The sequence below is a fragment of the Fringilla coelebs genome, assembly GCF_963513975.1.
Source record: "Fringilla coelebs genome assembly, chromosome: 4".
NCBI classification, from domain to species: domain Eukaryota; kingdom Metazoa; phylum Chordata; class Aves; order Passeriformes; family Fringillidae; genus Fringilla; species Fringilla coelebs.
In genome coordinates, this window is record NC_140032.1 from 25,563,522 (window position 1) to 25,579,520 (window position 15,999).

A 15,999-nucleotide genomic window follows, 5' to 3' on the forward strand; every position below is an offset into this window, starting at 1 on the left:
GTAATTTTTCTTTTGGATTTGTTTAAAAACAATAACAATCTTTGTATGTAACTGGTGCAGCAGAATACTAACATGATTGGCATGTATCTAAGCATCAAAATTACTTTCAAGAAAACCAAGAAAGAGTTTAGACAGAAGATTCAAAAAAATGTAATTAGTCAAAGAAAAATAATCTGCCCATTATATGCACTCTTACCATAACCTGATATTCATCGGTGGGACAAGTGTAAGTTTGTGATGCAACTTCTGCAATTCAATTTATTGAACCTGCACACTAGATATTTTCAGTGAGTGCTGAAATTAGCTTTACAGTAGGAGGATCACACCATTAGTTGGTTTTCTTGGTGGCTGTCTCTGTGGGCAGACCCAGCAGGGTGCAGATGGCACACAGAAGGACTAACAGACTACAGCAGTCTGCAGAAGCTGCTTCATCACTGCACTGCTTGGTGGGCTTTACCTGGGCCCACCTACCAGAATGGACAAACAATCCATCTCACTTTCTGCTTTTCTCTTCTCTAAAAACAAGCAATTGTCTTACAATACAAGGACTGAAAGAGTTCTCCTCCAAATCCTCTCAATGCTTCAATCATAAGCACTGACTACTCAGGTTCTGTACAAGCACTTGTGTACCAGCATCAAACCTCACTGCACAGATAAATAAACTGAGTCCATTTTCTCTTCTCCAAAACCTACCTCCTGATGTGTACACAACACAGAACACAGAAGGAAACAGCAGACAGACAGAAACTCCCTTCAGGTATTTCAGAGTGTAGATCTTACATACTAGTGACTGGAATCCTTGAAAATATTCTGATGAAAGAGGATTGTGGTTTGAAACTGCACTGTTGGCTAGTTTTTATCAAAACCTTTAACAGCCCTGTAAAAAACTGAAACACAGTCCCATCACTGCATTTCAAAGGAACATGTATTCCTTTTTAAATACATAAGTAATGCTGGCCAGATACATATGCCCTTTCATTCTATCAAAATACGTGGATTATTTCTAGGGAATTGCAGCACAATTTTTCTCTATTTGAAGAACTCATTTCAAGACTTTTATTTCTGCCTAATCTGTCAACTTCAGTCATTTTTGTCTAAGCATTTAATCAAAATATGAAGTATTAAAAAAATCTGGAAAAAATGTGTTTAACCAGTTTGAATGATAGCGTCTAGGGAAGAGAATGTGTTTCTATTCATATTCATTTATGAAAAGGACCTTCTCAGAATAATTTTCGCTCTCTTTTTTCCATATACCTGATGTAGAGTGAACTCTGAGTCTAAAAGAAGCACCAAGGAGGGATAAGAAAGTTCTGTAAAAGATAAGAATAGGGATTACTTAGAAAAGAGACTACAGGATGTTTTTATGCTGTCACTGAAAATAAAAACACTTGTCATTATCCCTTTTTTATTCAGACATGGAGAAAGAGCAACCCTGAAACACAGTGGATGCCTGGTACCAGGAACAGGAATCCAAACAAAGGTCCAGAGAGAGCTAATGGCAGGGACAGGCTTGGACACAGCCTCTGACAAATCAATCTCCAATACTGATCCCCTTGGCAGGATGTTGCACAGAGGAAAAAGCCTTCCCAACAGAATAAAGGGACAGAAACTCTGCAAGAGATCATGTGAGATAGTCTCATCAAAAGTTCAGTGTATGGATTTAACTTGCAAAGGCAATTACCTGAGCCAACAACCTATTGAATTTTCAGAAATATATAAATTATAAAAACACAACCTAGATGTTCCCCAATTCTCCCCAAAAATTCCAAGTGTATTTAGCATTTCTTTTATTCTTTAGTCTTCTCTTACTGAGTTCAAATAAGAACTACATTAGTGTAATTGCAGTGCTTTTTTTTAATCTATTTGAAAAATAAATCATCTTGATGCATTCCCTTATTCTGTCCAGACTTACATATCATACCAGCTCTGTAAAGCTTCTCTTAAGGAATTCTACCTAATAATTAGACTCTGAAACAGAGCTAAAAATAAGTTGCATAGAAAAAAATCCCCAAACAAAACCTGAAATGCAAACTGAAATGAGGAAATTTGAAAAAAAGAAACAGAGTTCCAAGTTCAGTCACTATCTCTAAAGAACCATCCTCAATTGTAGTGGTGAATGCTGTAACAATCCTTCTGATTATTTCTGTATTTGACTTTCAGCCTCACTGAAAATTTCTAATACCATTGTATTTGAAAAATCAGAAACACTTATTGACATTTCAGTTGAAAAGTGATGATTTGGAAGTGTGTGTAGTGATGAACTAGCTGTGTATGATGATCTCTACAAAGAAATGTTCCTGTTCCTTGACTTCAATGTGAAAAACAGGAAGTCTATCATCAAGAAATTAGGAAAAACTGTTTTTTACAAGTGACTTGGGAATAAAGGTGCAACTACAATAAACAAAACTCCCCAATAACAATGAAAATCTAAGACTGCAAGTTGAAATACAAGTTTCAGATGACTTCTTAGTTTTAATATTCAAGCTAAACTGATTCAAGTCCTGCCACCTACTAACCATGTGTTGGAGGAAAGCAGGAAAGACCGTTCCCAGTGACAATCAGAAAGACTCTTCTGAGGCAAAATTTGCTACATCTTGGCAAATCTTTCTACACAGCAGACCTTATATAAAGGGACTCAGTACCTACATAATCTGTCTTACATAAAATAAGTGCTGCTTGAGGAGTAAATAGGTGTCATTTATTATATGTATAATTTTTTCAATTGCAGACATCCACGCTATGTCTATGGCTGTGGGAGAAATTTTAGGAGCCAAAGTGTCAGGAGAGCCTGGAAGGACACCAAGCCTGAGAAAAAGAGATAAAAATACATAGCTTTCAGTGGTGAAATTCAAGTCAGCAGCATGTAGATTTATAATGATGGTACAGTCTAACAGATTTCAAACCAATAATTTATAAAAATAGAAAAATAATCAGGTTTAATGTTCAATCCTTTTATATCCTACAAATTATAGTCCAAGCAAGTTCATCTTTTACCTCTGAATTTTCAACTATTAAACATTTTAATTTCATGATAAATTCTTTCATTAGCCCCTGTAACAAGAATTTAGTCCTATAACACTGCAGAAAATTAGGAGATGCTTTGTTTTTCAGTTGTTCTATCCAATTTTTCATTTGTTTGTTTTTCTAAATAATGCAGCTTTTCTTCTCTCAGGCTAATGTCAAAATAAATTTTTATCACTGATTGGGTTGGGAAGCCTATAGGGCATAGCATCACAATACTGAACTTGAACATTTCTGAGAAACAACAGCTCAAAAAGAAGAGTGAAAGTAAAATCTGTTTAAACCCATGTTTTGCTTTGCCTTTCTTGATTCTCACAAGTTTGCAAAAGGAAGTTGAAAATCCTTATGTATTGGCACTGCATATTTGACATTAGATAGAGTGGTTGACATAGAATAGCTTACAAATGGTAAAGATACCAAAATATTTTTGTTCATTTGAAGCACAGTTTGCAACTGGCTCATGGCCAAGAGAGAACACATTTGGTAGCTGACTATTTTGGTCAGAACAGCATCTTTTGAACTTAGTCAAAATGTTAATCCACTACAAGGACCAAATGTTCTTGACTCCTAACACATTTAGAGAAAAATCTCAGCCTCAGCTTCTACTTCCTGAATTTATCAACAGCAACTCCAGCTAGCTTAAAATCAGTCAAAGATCAAATTCCCCTGGACATAATGATTTTTTGGCAAAGTTGTGATACTGGAAAAATACAGCAAATGTCAATAAAAACCCACACTCAGCAATGACTGAGTCACAGATCAAACTCCATACCATATTACCATTAATGGGAACAAGTAGTGAGAAAAACAGAAACCTCACAAATTCATAGCAATGCAACAACAAAGGTTAGAATTAAATTTTATCAACTTTGTGTATCAACACTACGTGAGAACTGTGTCCTTAGCTCCAATCCACCCATCAGTGCTTGTTTGTCCCTTCCTTCTTCCATATTGTAAATGCATATTAAACATCTCACATGTCAGCGAGTCCCCTTCCTGTTTTCAAAAGCAGCCCTCTTCTTCTAACCACCATTATTCTTCACAATACACTAACCAAGGAGGAAAAAATAAACTACAAAATAGATCATGCAAAGGGGTGCAGTCACACACCTCATGATTTTATTCCTATAAGAAACCACACTGTAAGGAATCCTCGGGGCAGCAATGATCCTAAGAGTTCTGGCCAACAGCGGTGTTCAGCCTAAATACCTCATGAGACTGAGGGCCTCACCATTCACACTGTGCCAGCAGAGGACTTCAGGAGATGGGACCCAACCTTCCTGAAAAAATATGAGCTTGGGATACACTAAAAATTCTAGAGGACATGGGCAAGAGTCACACTTATTCTTCCAATAAAACCTTTTAAGGAAGAAATTTTAAAAAATATAATATCCCAGAGTTTCCAACATTTACAGAAGAAAATATCAATGAATCCTCTGTAAAGTAGTTTAAATTATTGACTCAGTCATGCAGCTCCTAAATGAAAAAGTACTCATGGTTTAAACTCTAATGTCACCTTCATGTTTGACAGAATATGTGATGGTTTGGAAGCTATTATTTCAAAACTCACATGTTGGAATTTTCTCATTGACTGCTCATACGTTTCAAAATTACTCTATGATTGTCAACAGAACAAGCTAAATTAACCCTGAAGCTTGTAGTAATAAGAATTAAACTGCTCTTACTTATCTATCTACTTATCTGCAAACAAACCTACCCATTAGAGCAACAGCTGCCATTCTGATGCACTGCACTCTGCTTTGATTAACACCTCTGCATAGATCTGTTAGAGCTGTAGCTCTAAGGACCTGACCCCTTCCTGCACTGTCTACATGTCTGTGCAAATAGACAGACATATAGATCCAGAGTGCTCCATACATTTATCCACTGATGTCACAAGTGTGTTGGGAGGGAGGGAATAGGCTCAGGGAGCTTTCCTTACTTTTCCATTTAAGCACAGATGACTTGCACAGCCTTGGGTAAGTCTCCTTGTGGCTCAGTAATCATCTTTAAAAGTGGATTGGTATCATCTTCCTGTTACACAGAACTACCATAAATGCAACACTTCACCACTCTAAAGCCATGAGATACTCGACCAACAATGTCAAGATGTTCATATCATCTTTGGACACAGCTGTGGATATCTTTTTTAAAAAATTATTAACAAAATAAGAATTATTTCAGAAACCTGAAATCATCAGAAAAAAACACCTCAGGAGAATCAGCAACATGTACAGTAATAAAAACAAAAGTCTATTTCTCCTATGAAATTGCCTTTAATGGCCTTTCATGTGAAGTCTTACCCATGTATTCATTACTTTCAAAACAGAGCTTGAAAACACAAAAAAAAACCACACAAAAAAACCCCACAAAACCCCACCATAATATATTTTCCAAAGCTATGATTACCTGGTAATCAAATAACATTTAACTTACCAGTAAGCAAATAACTTTTAAAATGTTCAATGTACCATGAAAAATTTAGCTTAATCAACTTGTTCATAACATCATAATATTCCCTGTTTTGTATAATGCGTAACCTGATTTTTTCACAGAAAAAGAAATGTTGTCTGATTTTTAAAAAATATTAATTTTTAATATCTACAAATACACCAAGGTAGCATTTAATATGTCTCATACATAAAAAAGAATGTTTGAAACATTTCAAAAATAATTTCTTGCAGGATTGGCAAGGGTAGTGTGAGAGACTGAGATGTTAATGGCTGAAGGCCATTTGCAAAAGCAGCAGGTGCTCTGCTGAGGATGAGCACGGTAACAGCCCAGGTGCAGAGGGTGTGAGCACCGGGTGTGTGACCATGACAAAGCAACTCTTGCTTAGCAAGAAGCTGGGGTTTGAGACAGATAAGGGAAGAAGCCAAAAAGAAGCAGATCCTGTGAGATGGATTAATACTTTTTATCATGCTGATGTCCTTCCTTACACACGTGGCTCAGCTGTAAAACTCCTCCCCACCTGGAGGACATACTGGGACATTCACACATACGCCTGAGGATGTTCATCCCTTCTGATGGGGCATAAGGGGCTCAGCTGCACTGGCTGAGAGGCACTTGTCATGTCTTAGAAGGTGTCACAAACCATCAAAGACCCCCAAAATACCCCCAGAATATTTCCTAGGGGCCTTCCACCAGAGGAATGTGCAGGATCCACAGTGTTGCAACAGATCCAAAGTGCTGCAAAAGACAGCATAAAACTCCCCACCCCAGGGAAGGTGCCTGGGCATTCCATCTAAAGCTAAGTATATATAAAACCCCTGGAATTTGTGTTTTCTGGGTTTCCCCCACCCCTGATGGATCAAGATACCATTTAGACCAAAGGACATCAAAATTGCAACAATCGAGTCTTGTTACTAAATCCACGGATGGTGATTATCACTCTGCTCTTATCCTTTCCTTCTCTTTCTCCCTTTCTTCTCAAAATTCATTGTCAGCCAGACTAAAAAAATCCTGTCAATGCCTTATTAAGTGTCCTGTGTCTGGATTTGTTAAGCTTGGCTAAGTTTAATTTTGCTAAACTAAAGTTTGTGAAGTACTTACTTTGCCTGGATGTTGTTTAAGCATCAGTCAAGTATCTTATTTTATCTTGATGTTCTACATTTTGCAAGTAGAAGTTTGTTGTTGACTCTTCTGAGAATGTTATTCTCTCCTACACATTGCCCAGAGTCAATTAAACCACCTTTCCCTAAACCAGGCAAGTGAACAGGAGCATAACAGGTAAAGTAAGTTTGAGACTGTCCTTCCCATTCCTTTTAGAGAGCTCTATCCATCAGGTCTTTCTACCCAGTATGAAACATTCTCCCTAATCTCTGTATTATTTGCAGTGAGCCTACAAACAATCCTTTATAATCCAGAGGAACATTCTGAAAGTTTCTTTCTTTTTTAATGTCACTGACTTCTTTAAATGCTTACTAAACAATGCAAATTATCAAGGACAGATCTGTAAAACCCCACAATCATGTTGATGACCCAGCTTCCAAGCTATGTCTTTCAAGAAGTTTAATTTAGATTTGACTCCCATCAGGTCCCTCAGTCTATTGCCAATATTAAGAGTGCTCCTTTCACCCCAGGTTTTCATGCAAGAGGAATACAGTTCATCCATATCAATATTGCTCCAGAATATAAACCAAAGTACAGTCAGTGGGGACAATCAGAAGATTTACTGGTCTAAATTAAACAGCTAACACAAGCACACTCATCATGTAAAGTCCATAAATCAATTTTCAAATTTCAAACTAAGTGGAGTTTGGCACATTCTGAATTCAGTGAAATTGTTTCTAATTCATCAGCAATAAGTAAAAGAATACAGGTTTAAAGGAAGTTTATATATATCTTATACCACTTTCCCATATATGCAAAAGATTCAGGAACTCACCATATCAGTATCTGACACAGGTCCAAAACTGGTCACGTAGATGTTAGTGAAGACTTCAGTAATACTATCTGATACAAAAAGAAAAAAAACAAAACAAGCAAACATTTTAAATTGACAGTACTTTTTCTAACTCTTATGTAAGATTATGGGACATTTTGAACAGGTTTCTCTCCTTATTTACTACCCCTCACCAGTGTCCTGTTGTAAATATTGGGAGTTTCTCTCCCACTTAACACAGAGTTTAACAAACAAGCGTTTGTCCCACAGAGGAGTTTGTTGAAGTTTGTTCAGCTATACAATCACCAGCAACTACACACATATAAATCCCATTTCTCTACCAGCAAAAATAACCCTAGCATCGTGGGCTGGACATGGAAGGAGAGTTCTGAACACAAAATGCCTTTTTTGCAGAGGTGTTACCTCTGTTGTTGCAGATCTCTCCTATTGAAGCCTTTCTAGTTGAAGGCTGTTTTCTACATTCTTAATAGCTTTTTCAAAGAAAAAGACAAGAAAAGGCAATTATTGACTGTACCAAATGTAACAGAACAGCATCCTACTTTTCAATTGGGTGTGTTTTTAAGTGGCACGTATTTTAATATAACAGTTCCTTTCCTTGATAGGCAATGCTCCTGATGCATTGCTGTGGTACTGTGAACACTTTGAGAAAATGTCCTTCCCAATCATTGCAGTCAGACAGCCATGAAATCAGAATATTAGATATTGTACTGCAGGGAAAAATAACTGCTTAGTTTTCTATCTTCAGTTTTCAATTAGGCTCAAAATAGAATGATATTCACTAAGAGGGGTACTATGCACAGGAAATTTCTTAACAGCAGTTGCCAACCTCAGTCTGCATTCTAGACATACAGTCAGCATCCCAGACAGTCAACACAAGGAACTCTCTGCCTCAAAGCCAGCTGCTGATTGGAAAAAAAAAACTTGAATATAACTAGGTGCAATTTGACTCATGGCAGAATTTCCTATTCCCAAAAATAATACAACTGCCTGTTGTATGAGTGATCCTGCTGTTGTATTGTGATTATATTTCCACATTTAACCATTATTAAATGTGGGTAGCTATAGTTTCTTTTTTCCTGAAAGCTGCCTTTTAGCAAATACATGATACAAGCAAATTTTACTTCTAATTATATGGAGGCCAACAGTATAATCCCTGCTCCTCACTGGGAGAAACCAGTGGTGCTCACTCATGACAGCAGAGTCTCTACCAGACACCAGGAAAAGGCCAGGACTGATCCATCAGCAGCTGCATGGAGAGCAGTGCATTTTCAAAGGGATGTAGCTGCAAAGATACAATGACTTCAGACAGCTTCCGGAGCATGGGCGAGAAATATTCATCTGTTCTCATCTACAAGGAAGTTTCCTTTTTCAGCCAAATGCTAGAATACAGGCCTTCAAAAAGCCCTTCCTACCAAAAAAAATCTTTTTTTCCCAGGATCATGTCTGCTTTTTAAGCAAATAAATAAAGACTGGCTCCTAAAATTCCTCTGCATGCCCTCAGAGATGTTTATTTGTATGATAGAGACTTCTGGAATCTCTTATGAAGCATCCTTACACAAGCTAAGTTGATTTCTACTACAAACTTCTTACAAGCAAATTTTAAGTCAGTGGACAGAAAAGGTGCTGAGTCTGCACTGCTCTTGCTATTCAACAAGGATAAAGTACAGGTATGGCTGAAGTATCCTAGAGGAGCCACAAGTACATTTCAGAGAACTGGAGACTTCATGCTGCCCGTGGGAGACTCTCCAGAAAAAAAGAAAGATTATTATCTCCAAATGGTTACCTGGCACAGACTGGCAGGAAATGGAAGAGTGACAAGAGAGCTACTCTTCAAGGTAAAATGGAGCTGCAGGGACTAATTGTGAAATTTGGCCTGCATTGTGATGACAATACAAAATATTATAATTCCATGAAAAGCACTGGTGTTACAAAAATAAGACTGACAATCAAATATCCCAACAGCAGAGCATCAAGGCTAAATTCAAATATACTTGTATAACTTGAAGGAACCCTACTTTATGCAACAAAGTCACTTGGCAAATCTTTACCTGCACACTGCCCACCCCCCAAATGCTTGCAAACATGATCCTCTTGTAACCTCACTCTAATGCTACCAGTTATTTGTATGTGATTTATTATTTGACACAGAGGAATGATTTTAATAGTGGCATATAATAAACTACAGGACATGGAATCTTCAAGCTTGCCTTGCATTCCAAGTTTTAATTTTTAAAAAAATTCCCATATTCAGTTATATATGATTTCCAAACTCTTCTGGATCTATTTTTCCATCAGAAATGAGCAGAGAAGACAGAGAGGAGAACAAACATATTGACCACAACTTATGCTTTTAGAACAGTCTATCGATTCCCCCTGTTGGTTTGTGTTAAGAAAAAGTACACTAAGGAAGAAATGGCTGCTTTTTATATTTTTGCCTCTTATTTTCCAAATTCTGCTTAGTTAGGAAGATTATTTTCATACCTTACCTTCAAGAAAACAAGTCCTTAAAGACAAAAGAAGCTGAAATTTATTTAATCTTGAATAACTCCTGTTACCATTTGTGTTAGCAGCCTGAATCTTGTGTTTGTTTCTTCCTTGTTACTTTACAGAGTGCTAAAATAAAGGTTCCTCTGAATGCAAAATTTGAACTTGAGGGTTCAGAATCAATGTCTACAAAAAGCAAAAAATACATCATCCTTTTTTTCCAACAAATACTATAGCTATTGCTTTGAAGGAGTGTATGCTTGTCAAACAGACAATTCAGAAACACAAAGCACAGTTTCAAATGGGCTCTCTAATCAGAATTCATCCAGCAGGCGTCACAGCTACAGGCTTTTTATAACTCATATTCTGTCAAGAACAGCACCAGTCATCATACTTAGCCCACCAGAGATTCAAACAGTTCTGGATCATCAGTTCTTGTGGAAAAGCCAAGGAATATACTCAGCTAAAAGATGTTCAATGCAACATGTGTTTGCATAAAAATCTAGCTTGTTTTTTTGAGAAAAGGACAAGCTTTTCCTACTGGGATTATAAAATTTGTTTCCTCAAGTGACATGTTACGTATGTAATTAAAAGGCCTGATTTTCAAAAGTGCTTAAATCAATGGAGGCCCACATTGAAAAACAGTCTAGATTTTAAAGAACCCTCTGTTGGGAGGAAGGATGGTGGATTCATTTATACTTGTGGGCTCTTAAGTTATTCTGAATCACTGCTTTTGAAAGTTATACAAAGAAATGGGAACAGCAAAGGGTAAGGATATAATTTCTATCTAAGATGCTTCTTTTAGGGGAAAAAATCTCAGGCAAAGAATATAACATGTAGCTGCCACCATCATGTGACGTACTCTAAAATTCTGCAAAGGCTATTACAGCACCATTTCTAACTTGCTTTGGTAATAAATGTTAAAAAGAAGCCCTATCTGCCTTAGATCAGACCTGTTTCTCAGATGACGAAAGCCAAGGGTATACTGACAAAATATAGTAAATAAAGTTAATGATAAAGGAAGGAAGAAAAGCACATCCCATGGAAATAAAAAAACAGTAATTATTAAGATCATATTGCACATGGTTCTCCAGCACTGGTTTCTTCTGATTCACTTTCCTTACTTGAACTGACATGATATCATTACTGGGGGAAAAAACAACAACAAACAAACAAAAAAACAAACAAACAAACAAAAACCAAAAACACACAAAAAAAGAACCAGAAAGCAGGAAAAAGGAATACATACACCAAATTGCAGATTTATACATCCCTATCTGTCCTGCTGTGTACTTCAATTACATCCAGGATTTAAAATTGTTAATTACAACAACTCCTCGATGAAGATAATAATTTTATTATCCTCAATTTTCCTTGGGAAGCTGAGGCAGAAGGATTAAACTATGTGCAAGTAAGGTGAAGTACAGGTGTTTGCCAAGTCTGGTTGCAGCTGTCCAACACTGAGTAACCATGCTGGAAAATTTCAATATCATTGACTTGTCAAAAACTTAGAAAAGTGGTTCAGAGCTCAGCTAGAGTTGGTATCAGTGGCATCGCCAATTCCTTTCTGCCAGCTCTCCGGTTGTTGGGATACCCTTCCTGAAATCCTGCTGGCTTGTTCCTCAGCAGAAGAGCTGGCTCAGCTGAAGTAGGCTGCTTGCAGAGAATTTGCAGTGGCTGAAGTCTGAACCAATCCAGGCTGAGTAATGGAGATGATCAGAAAAGTCAGATGAAAAGGCTCCTCATGAGCATTCACCAGTTTGTCAAAATGCTCAGATTCCACAGAGGCATTTAAATTTTCAATGAGTTCCTTTGGTCTGCTGTCTGACAGCAGTTTTCAAAATTTTTTTGAGTTCTTTCAAATGTCCCTTCTCAGCTGCCTGCATCCCTGACAGGGTACACAGAGTTCCAGTCTGTGATGTGAGGTAGATAGACATGCAGAATTCTGCATACCTGAGAGCTCCCCTTTTCCTGGAGAATGCTGAGAAAGCATTTCTTTTATTGAAATAAATTTTCAGAGTATTTCCCATATTCTTGAATGACCTGAGTATTATTCATTCCCCCTCTCACCAAAATAATCTGGAGTCCTTGCTTCACAGAGGGTAGGGACAAAACATGCATGGCTCACTCTGTGTGTGTTTAAAAGAAGAGAAGAAAGGAGTGTGATCACTGCAAAATCTTCAGAAAGGTTCCAGATGTTTGCTTGCATGAAACTGGCTATATTATTGATTAATGTGTCAAGGCTGTTTTTACAAGAAAACAGGCCTGGAAGATTAGGTTGGGCTTTTCATTCTTTTTAATTTCAATTTTTATTCAATAAAGCTGTAAATACAGGTTTTGGGCAGCTAAAATAGAAGACAGTCTCTTTGAGGTAATCGAAAAATCATCAAAAGTCTTCTTGGTGGGATAGAACTTATAAAGTTCTATCTTTAAAGTTCTACCTATACATATGCAGTTCTAATGTATACTATAAAAAATATTCTGACAAACATTATTTTAAATGTAGAATTAATAGTGCCTGTGAGAACACTGCAAGGTTGTAACTGAAAGACTGCTAAAGCATGCAAAAAAAAAAAAAAGAAAAGAGAAGCAAAAATAAAATACTGCTCTTTAAATAAATATGTCAACAACAACAAAAAAAGGAGGTCAGTTGCAGTGCTATGGGAAACTTAAGTGAGGATTTCTGAGTTTTTGTGGAAATGGTGTCAAAAGCTTGATGTTAATTTAATTATTTTTCTATAAAAATTTATTTCTCTGGAATTGACATTGTTCTGACATTGTAATATGGTCTCCAGGGACATGCTTGGCAATGTTGCCCAAAGGCCTTGAAAATGCCATTCATAATACAAGTCAGAAACTGTACAGGTGAAACAGCCAGGGTCTTAATCCATCAAACACTGCTCCAACTCAACATGCTGCCCTTATCTGACAAGCTCCTTAGTGTGTCTGTTGACAGCTCAAGACACTGACTGGCTGGCAGGGAATGGGGGTCAGAGGAGGTCATGCAGCACGGAGCTGTGACAGCAGCAAAATCCGTGGGAACACAGATATTTCAAAATCGTGTTCTGCCATTTCTTTATTTTTGGTTTAGATGGTTTATGCAACAATTTTATTTATCCAGCTTCACCATCTTCATTCTTTAGCCATTATTAAATTACAACAGTCTCAAAGCCACATATGCCCTACATAAAACCACTTCTAATTTGTAAACTGAAGTCATCTGTGAGAAGAAAAAATCCATTTCTCCCCTTGACATTGGCGCTTCACTTCCAATGGCCTCACTTTATCCATGAACTATCAGCAAGAAAATTTCTTCATACAAGCCATGATTGTCTTTCAAATCTCCATTTTTAACAAAGCATGTGTAAAATAAGCTTACCAGTTTAGCTTCTGAAGCTTCTAGTATAATACTACTAAGTATTATATTAACAGTTGCACTCTGGATTCACATTGGTGTAATTAAGACCATAATCAGACACTGGACTAAATTTCTCATGGTGTTGTCTGGAGCAAGAATATATTCTGGAGAAAATGTCTGGAGGAAGAGACAGGAATTGAAAGCCAGTAGACTGAGAGACCCCAACTGACTTACCTCTGAAGAGCTGATATCTGTTAACAGATAATATATTGCTTATTAAATTAATAACAGCTTTATATAAAGTCTATCAGGGGCCCTCCAAAAGCCTATTCAGAACTTATGAAATTCAGCACCTCTGTAAAGCAGTGCAATAAATACTATTATGTCACTTAACACTAACAAAATATTTGGGCTGCATATAAGCCCACTCTTTTATTTCAGCAAACCAGTGTTCATTATTCTGAAATAATTAAAACTTGTTCAAAATGACAAGAATTTGCTATAAGACAATAATTCAGTTAAGCATTAGTGTTTCTTTAGAGATGAGTAAGACTTTTTGACCATCAGAAAAACACACTAACCTGGAAAAAAGAATTTAGTTTAACTGTCAACACCCTTCTCTACTGTAGCAAAAAATATGACTTGTGAAAACATTCTCAGATATGTTTTCAGCTAAACTAGCAGCTTTTTTAGGTGTAGGTTACCCACAAAATGTGCACAGGATGATATGTAGGTATATCTGAAACACAAATAATGTGATATATTATCATAATCAGTATTTACTCTTTGTGCTGTATGTAGAAGACGCTGGTGCAAACTGCCTTAGCACCCTTACCAGATATCAAATGAAAAAACAAAAAAATTCTGTGCTGAGAGAACATTTACACATTACTAGGAAAATTTTCACATGTATATGACAAATTTGAGGCTTAACTCTCAGTCAAAAAGAAGAGTGCAAATCACACACACAAATGTTATATTTACTACATTTTCTTCTCTCTCTCCCAAGAGACCTTTAATTTGCAAACCTTAATATTTCAGATCACAAATTTAAATTTCCAAAGTGTCCCATGGATGAAGAACCTTGGACATAAGTGACATTTGATGTGCAGTTTTAACTTTATTTTATGCTTTCTCCACAAATTTGAGAAAGTTTCAAGGATTGTGCTAAAGACTGATTTTGATGTCCAGCTATCTCTTAAAGCATATTGGACAAGCTGCACAAAGTTATTTAAGCTCCAAGTTTCCATTTAAATCAATCAAAGTTAATCTGAATGTCTCTGTGGTCCAGATCATAATGACTAAATTTTGCACTTACATTTGTCTGAATCCCCTTTATTCCTAAATTGCTGTCTAACATTGTCAGTACCTAAAATTCCCTGGCTGCTTATATTTCCACCTTAAGGCAAAAATACCCCAATGCTGCCAAGCAGCCTAAAGAACTGGCTCTCAACCAAGTCCCAACGAGTTCCTCAAACTATAAATAATTACAAACTTACTGAGCCAGAAAGATTTTGAGAGAGAAAGCAAGAAAACAAGCAAGAGACTGATTCCACAGCCTAGCAGTACTCATGGGATAGAGCAGACTTAAATTGAAGCCTCTGCTCAAAATCTAATTATTTACACAAAGCAGAACAATTCCTTCCAAAGACTGAGGAAGCATGCTGTGTCTTAGAAAATTCACCTCTGTGGTCAAGACAGAACCTAGCACACAGTAGCTGAGTTCATATCTGTGCTCTAAATTAGAGCATGCACTTCACAAGAGCTGCTCTCTATTTTAGAAGTTTCCTGACCATCAGCTTCTCTCATGGCTCTTTTCAGGAAAGGAGGAATGACATGAGAGGGATCACCCCTGTGAACAGATGAAAAGGAGACTGGTAAAGTTTTCACACCCAAACTTGATTGTTTCGCATGTGTTGGTAAGGAAAGGCTTCAGCTGCTTGCTCCTCTTCAGCATTTTTAATTGCTTAGCTTGACAGATTCCTACTCAGTTTATGGACTTTAAGAGCCACATTTGCAGACAGTTATGCCAACACCATCTCTGAGATGTGCCAAACATGCCCAGCTTTGCTCAGGTTCCACATAGGATGCCCAGCTGTGAAGCCATGAATTCTACCATGTGTGGGGTCCAGATGTGGGAACTGACAAACCTGAGTCTTGTGGGGCCAGCTGGCCAAAGACCATGAATGCCTCTAAAGGCCAGCAGGAAAAAAGAGATCTCAGTCCATGTTCTGACACATATGTAGCTATTTTATACAAAGTAAAGTAAAACATTTGCAGTGGAAGAAGCCACTTTCTCAGAATGATCAAAAGCCTCATGTCTCCATAAAAGGTTTGGAAAGTGGGAAATATGGATTCAGATCCCTTTTCCAAACCAGGTAGGGAGTAACTACGATGTTTAATCTAGAATGTACTTTATCCCTGATGAGAAGGCTGCTGTACTGACTGGTGCAGCTCATATCACATTGGGCCAATCACCCAACCCATGTCTAGCCTGAATCCTGCCACTACTTTAACGTGAAAGAGATTTCAAACAACCCAAAAGTGCTTAACTTAATTGGTTCTTTGCACTGGGAAAAGAAGATATTTAGATACTCTCACTCATTACTGTTGAACTTCTTAGACTTTGTCACCTCCGGCAACATTTTGACAATCTCAGAGGTATTGACTGCCAAGTGATTAAGGAAGCAATTAACTATCTAGACAGCTTTTTGGATTTTTTCCCTATCAT

The 15,999-nt window shown here is 37.2% G+C and overlaps 1 protein-coding gene across 1 annotated transcript in view; it reads right to left on the reverse strand.

Moving 5' to 3' along the window:
• GABRA2 (gamma-aminobutyric acid type A receptor subunit alpha2) overlaps window positions 1–15,999 on the reverse strand; it is a gene marked incomplete at both ends in the record, with an annotated part of 56,819 nt that overhangs the window by 23,845 nt on the left and 16,975 nt on the right. Inside the window, one exon of the mRNA XM_084204044.1 lies at window positions 7,409–7,476. Within this exon, the coding sequence (XP_084060170.1) occupies window positions 7,409–7,476 (68 nt within the window). The remainder of the gene's footprint in view (window positions 1–7,408; window positions 7,477–15,999) is intronic.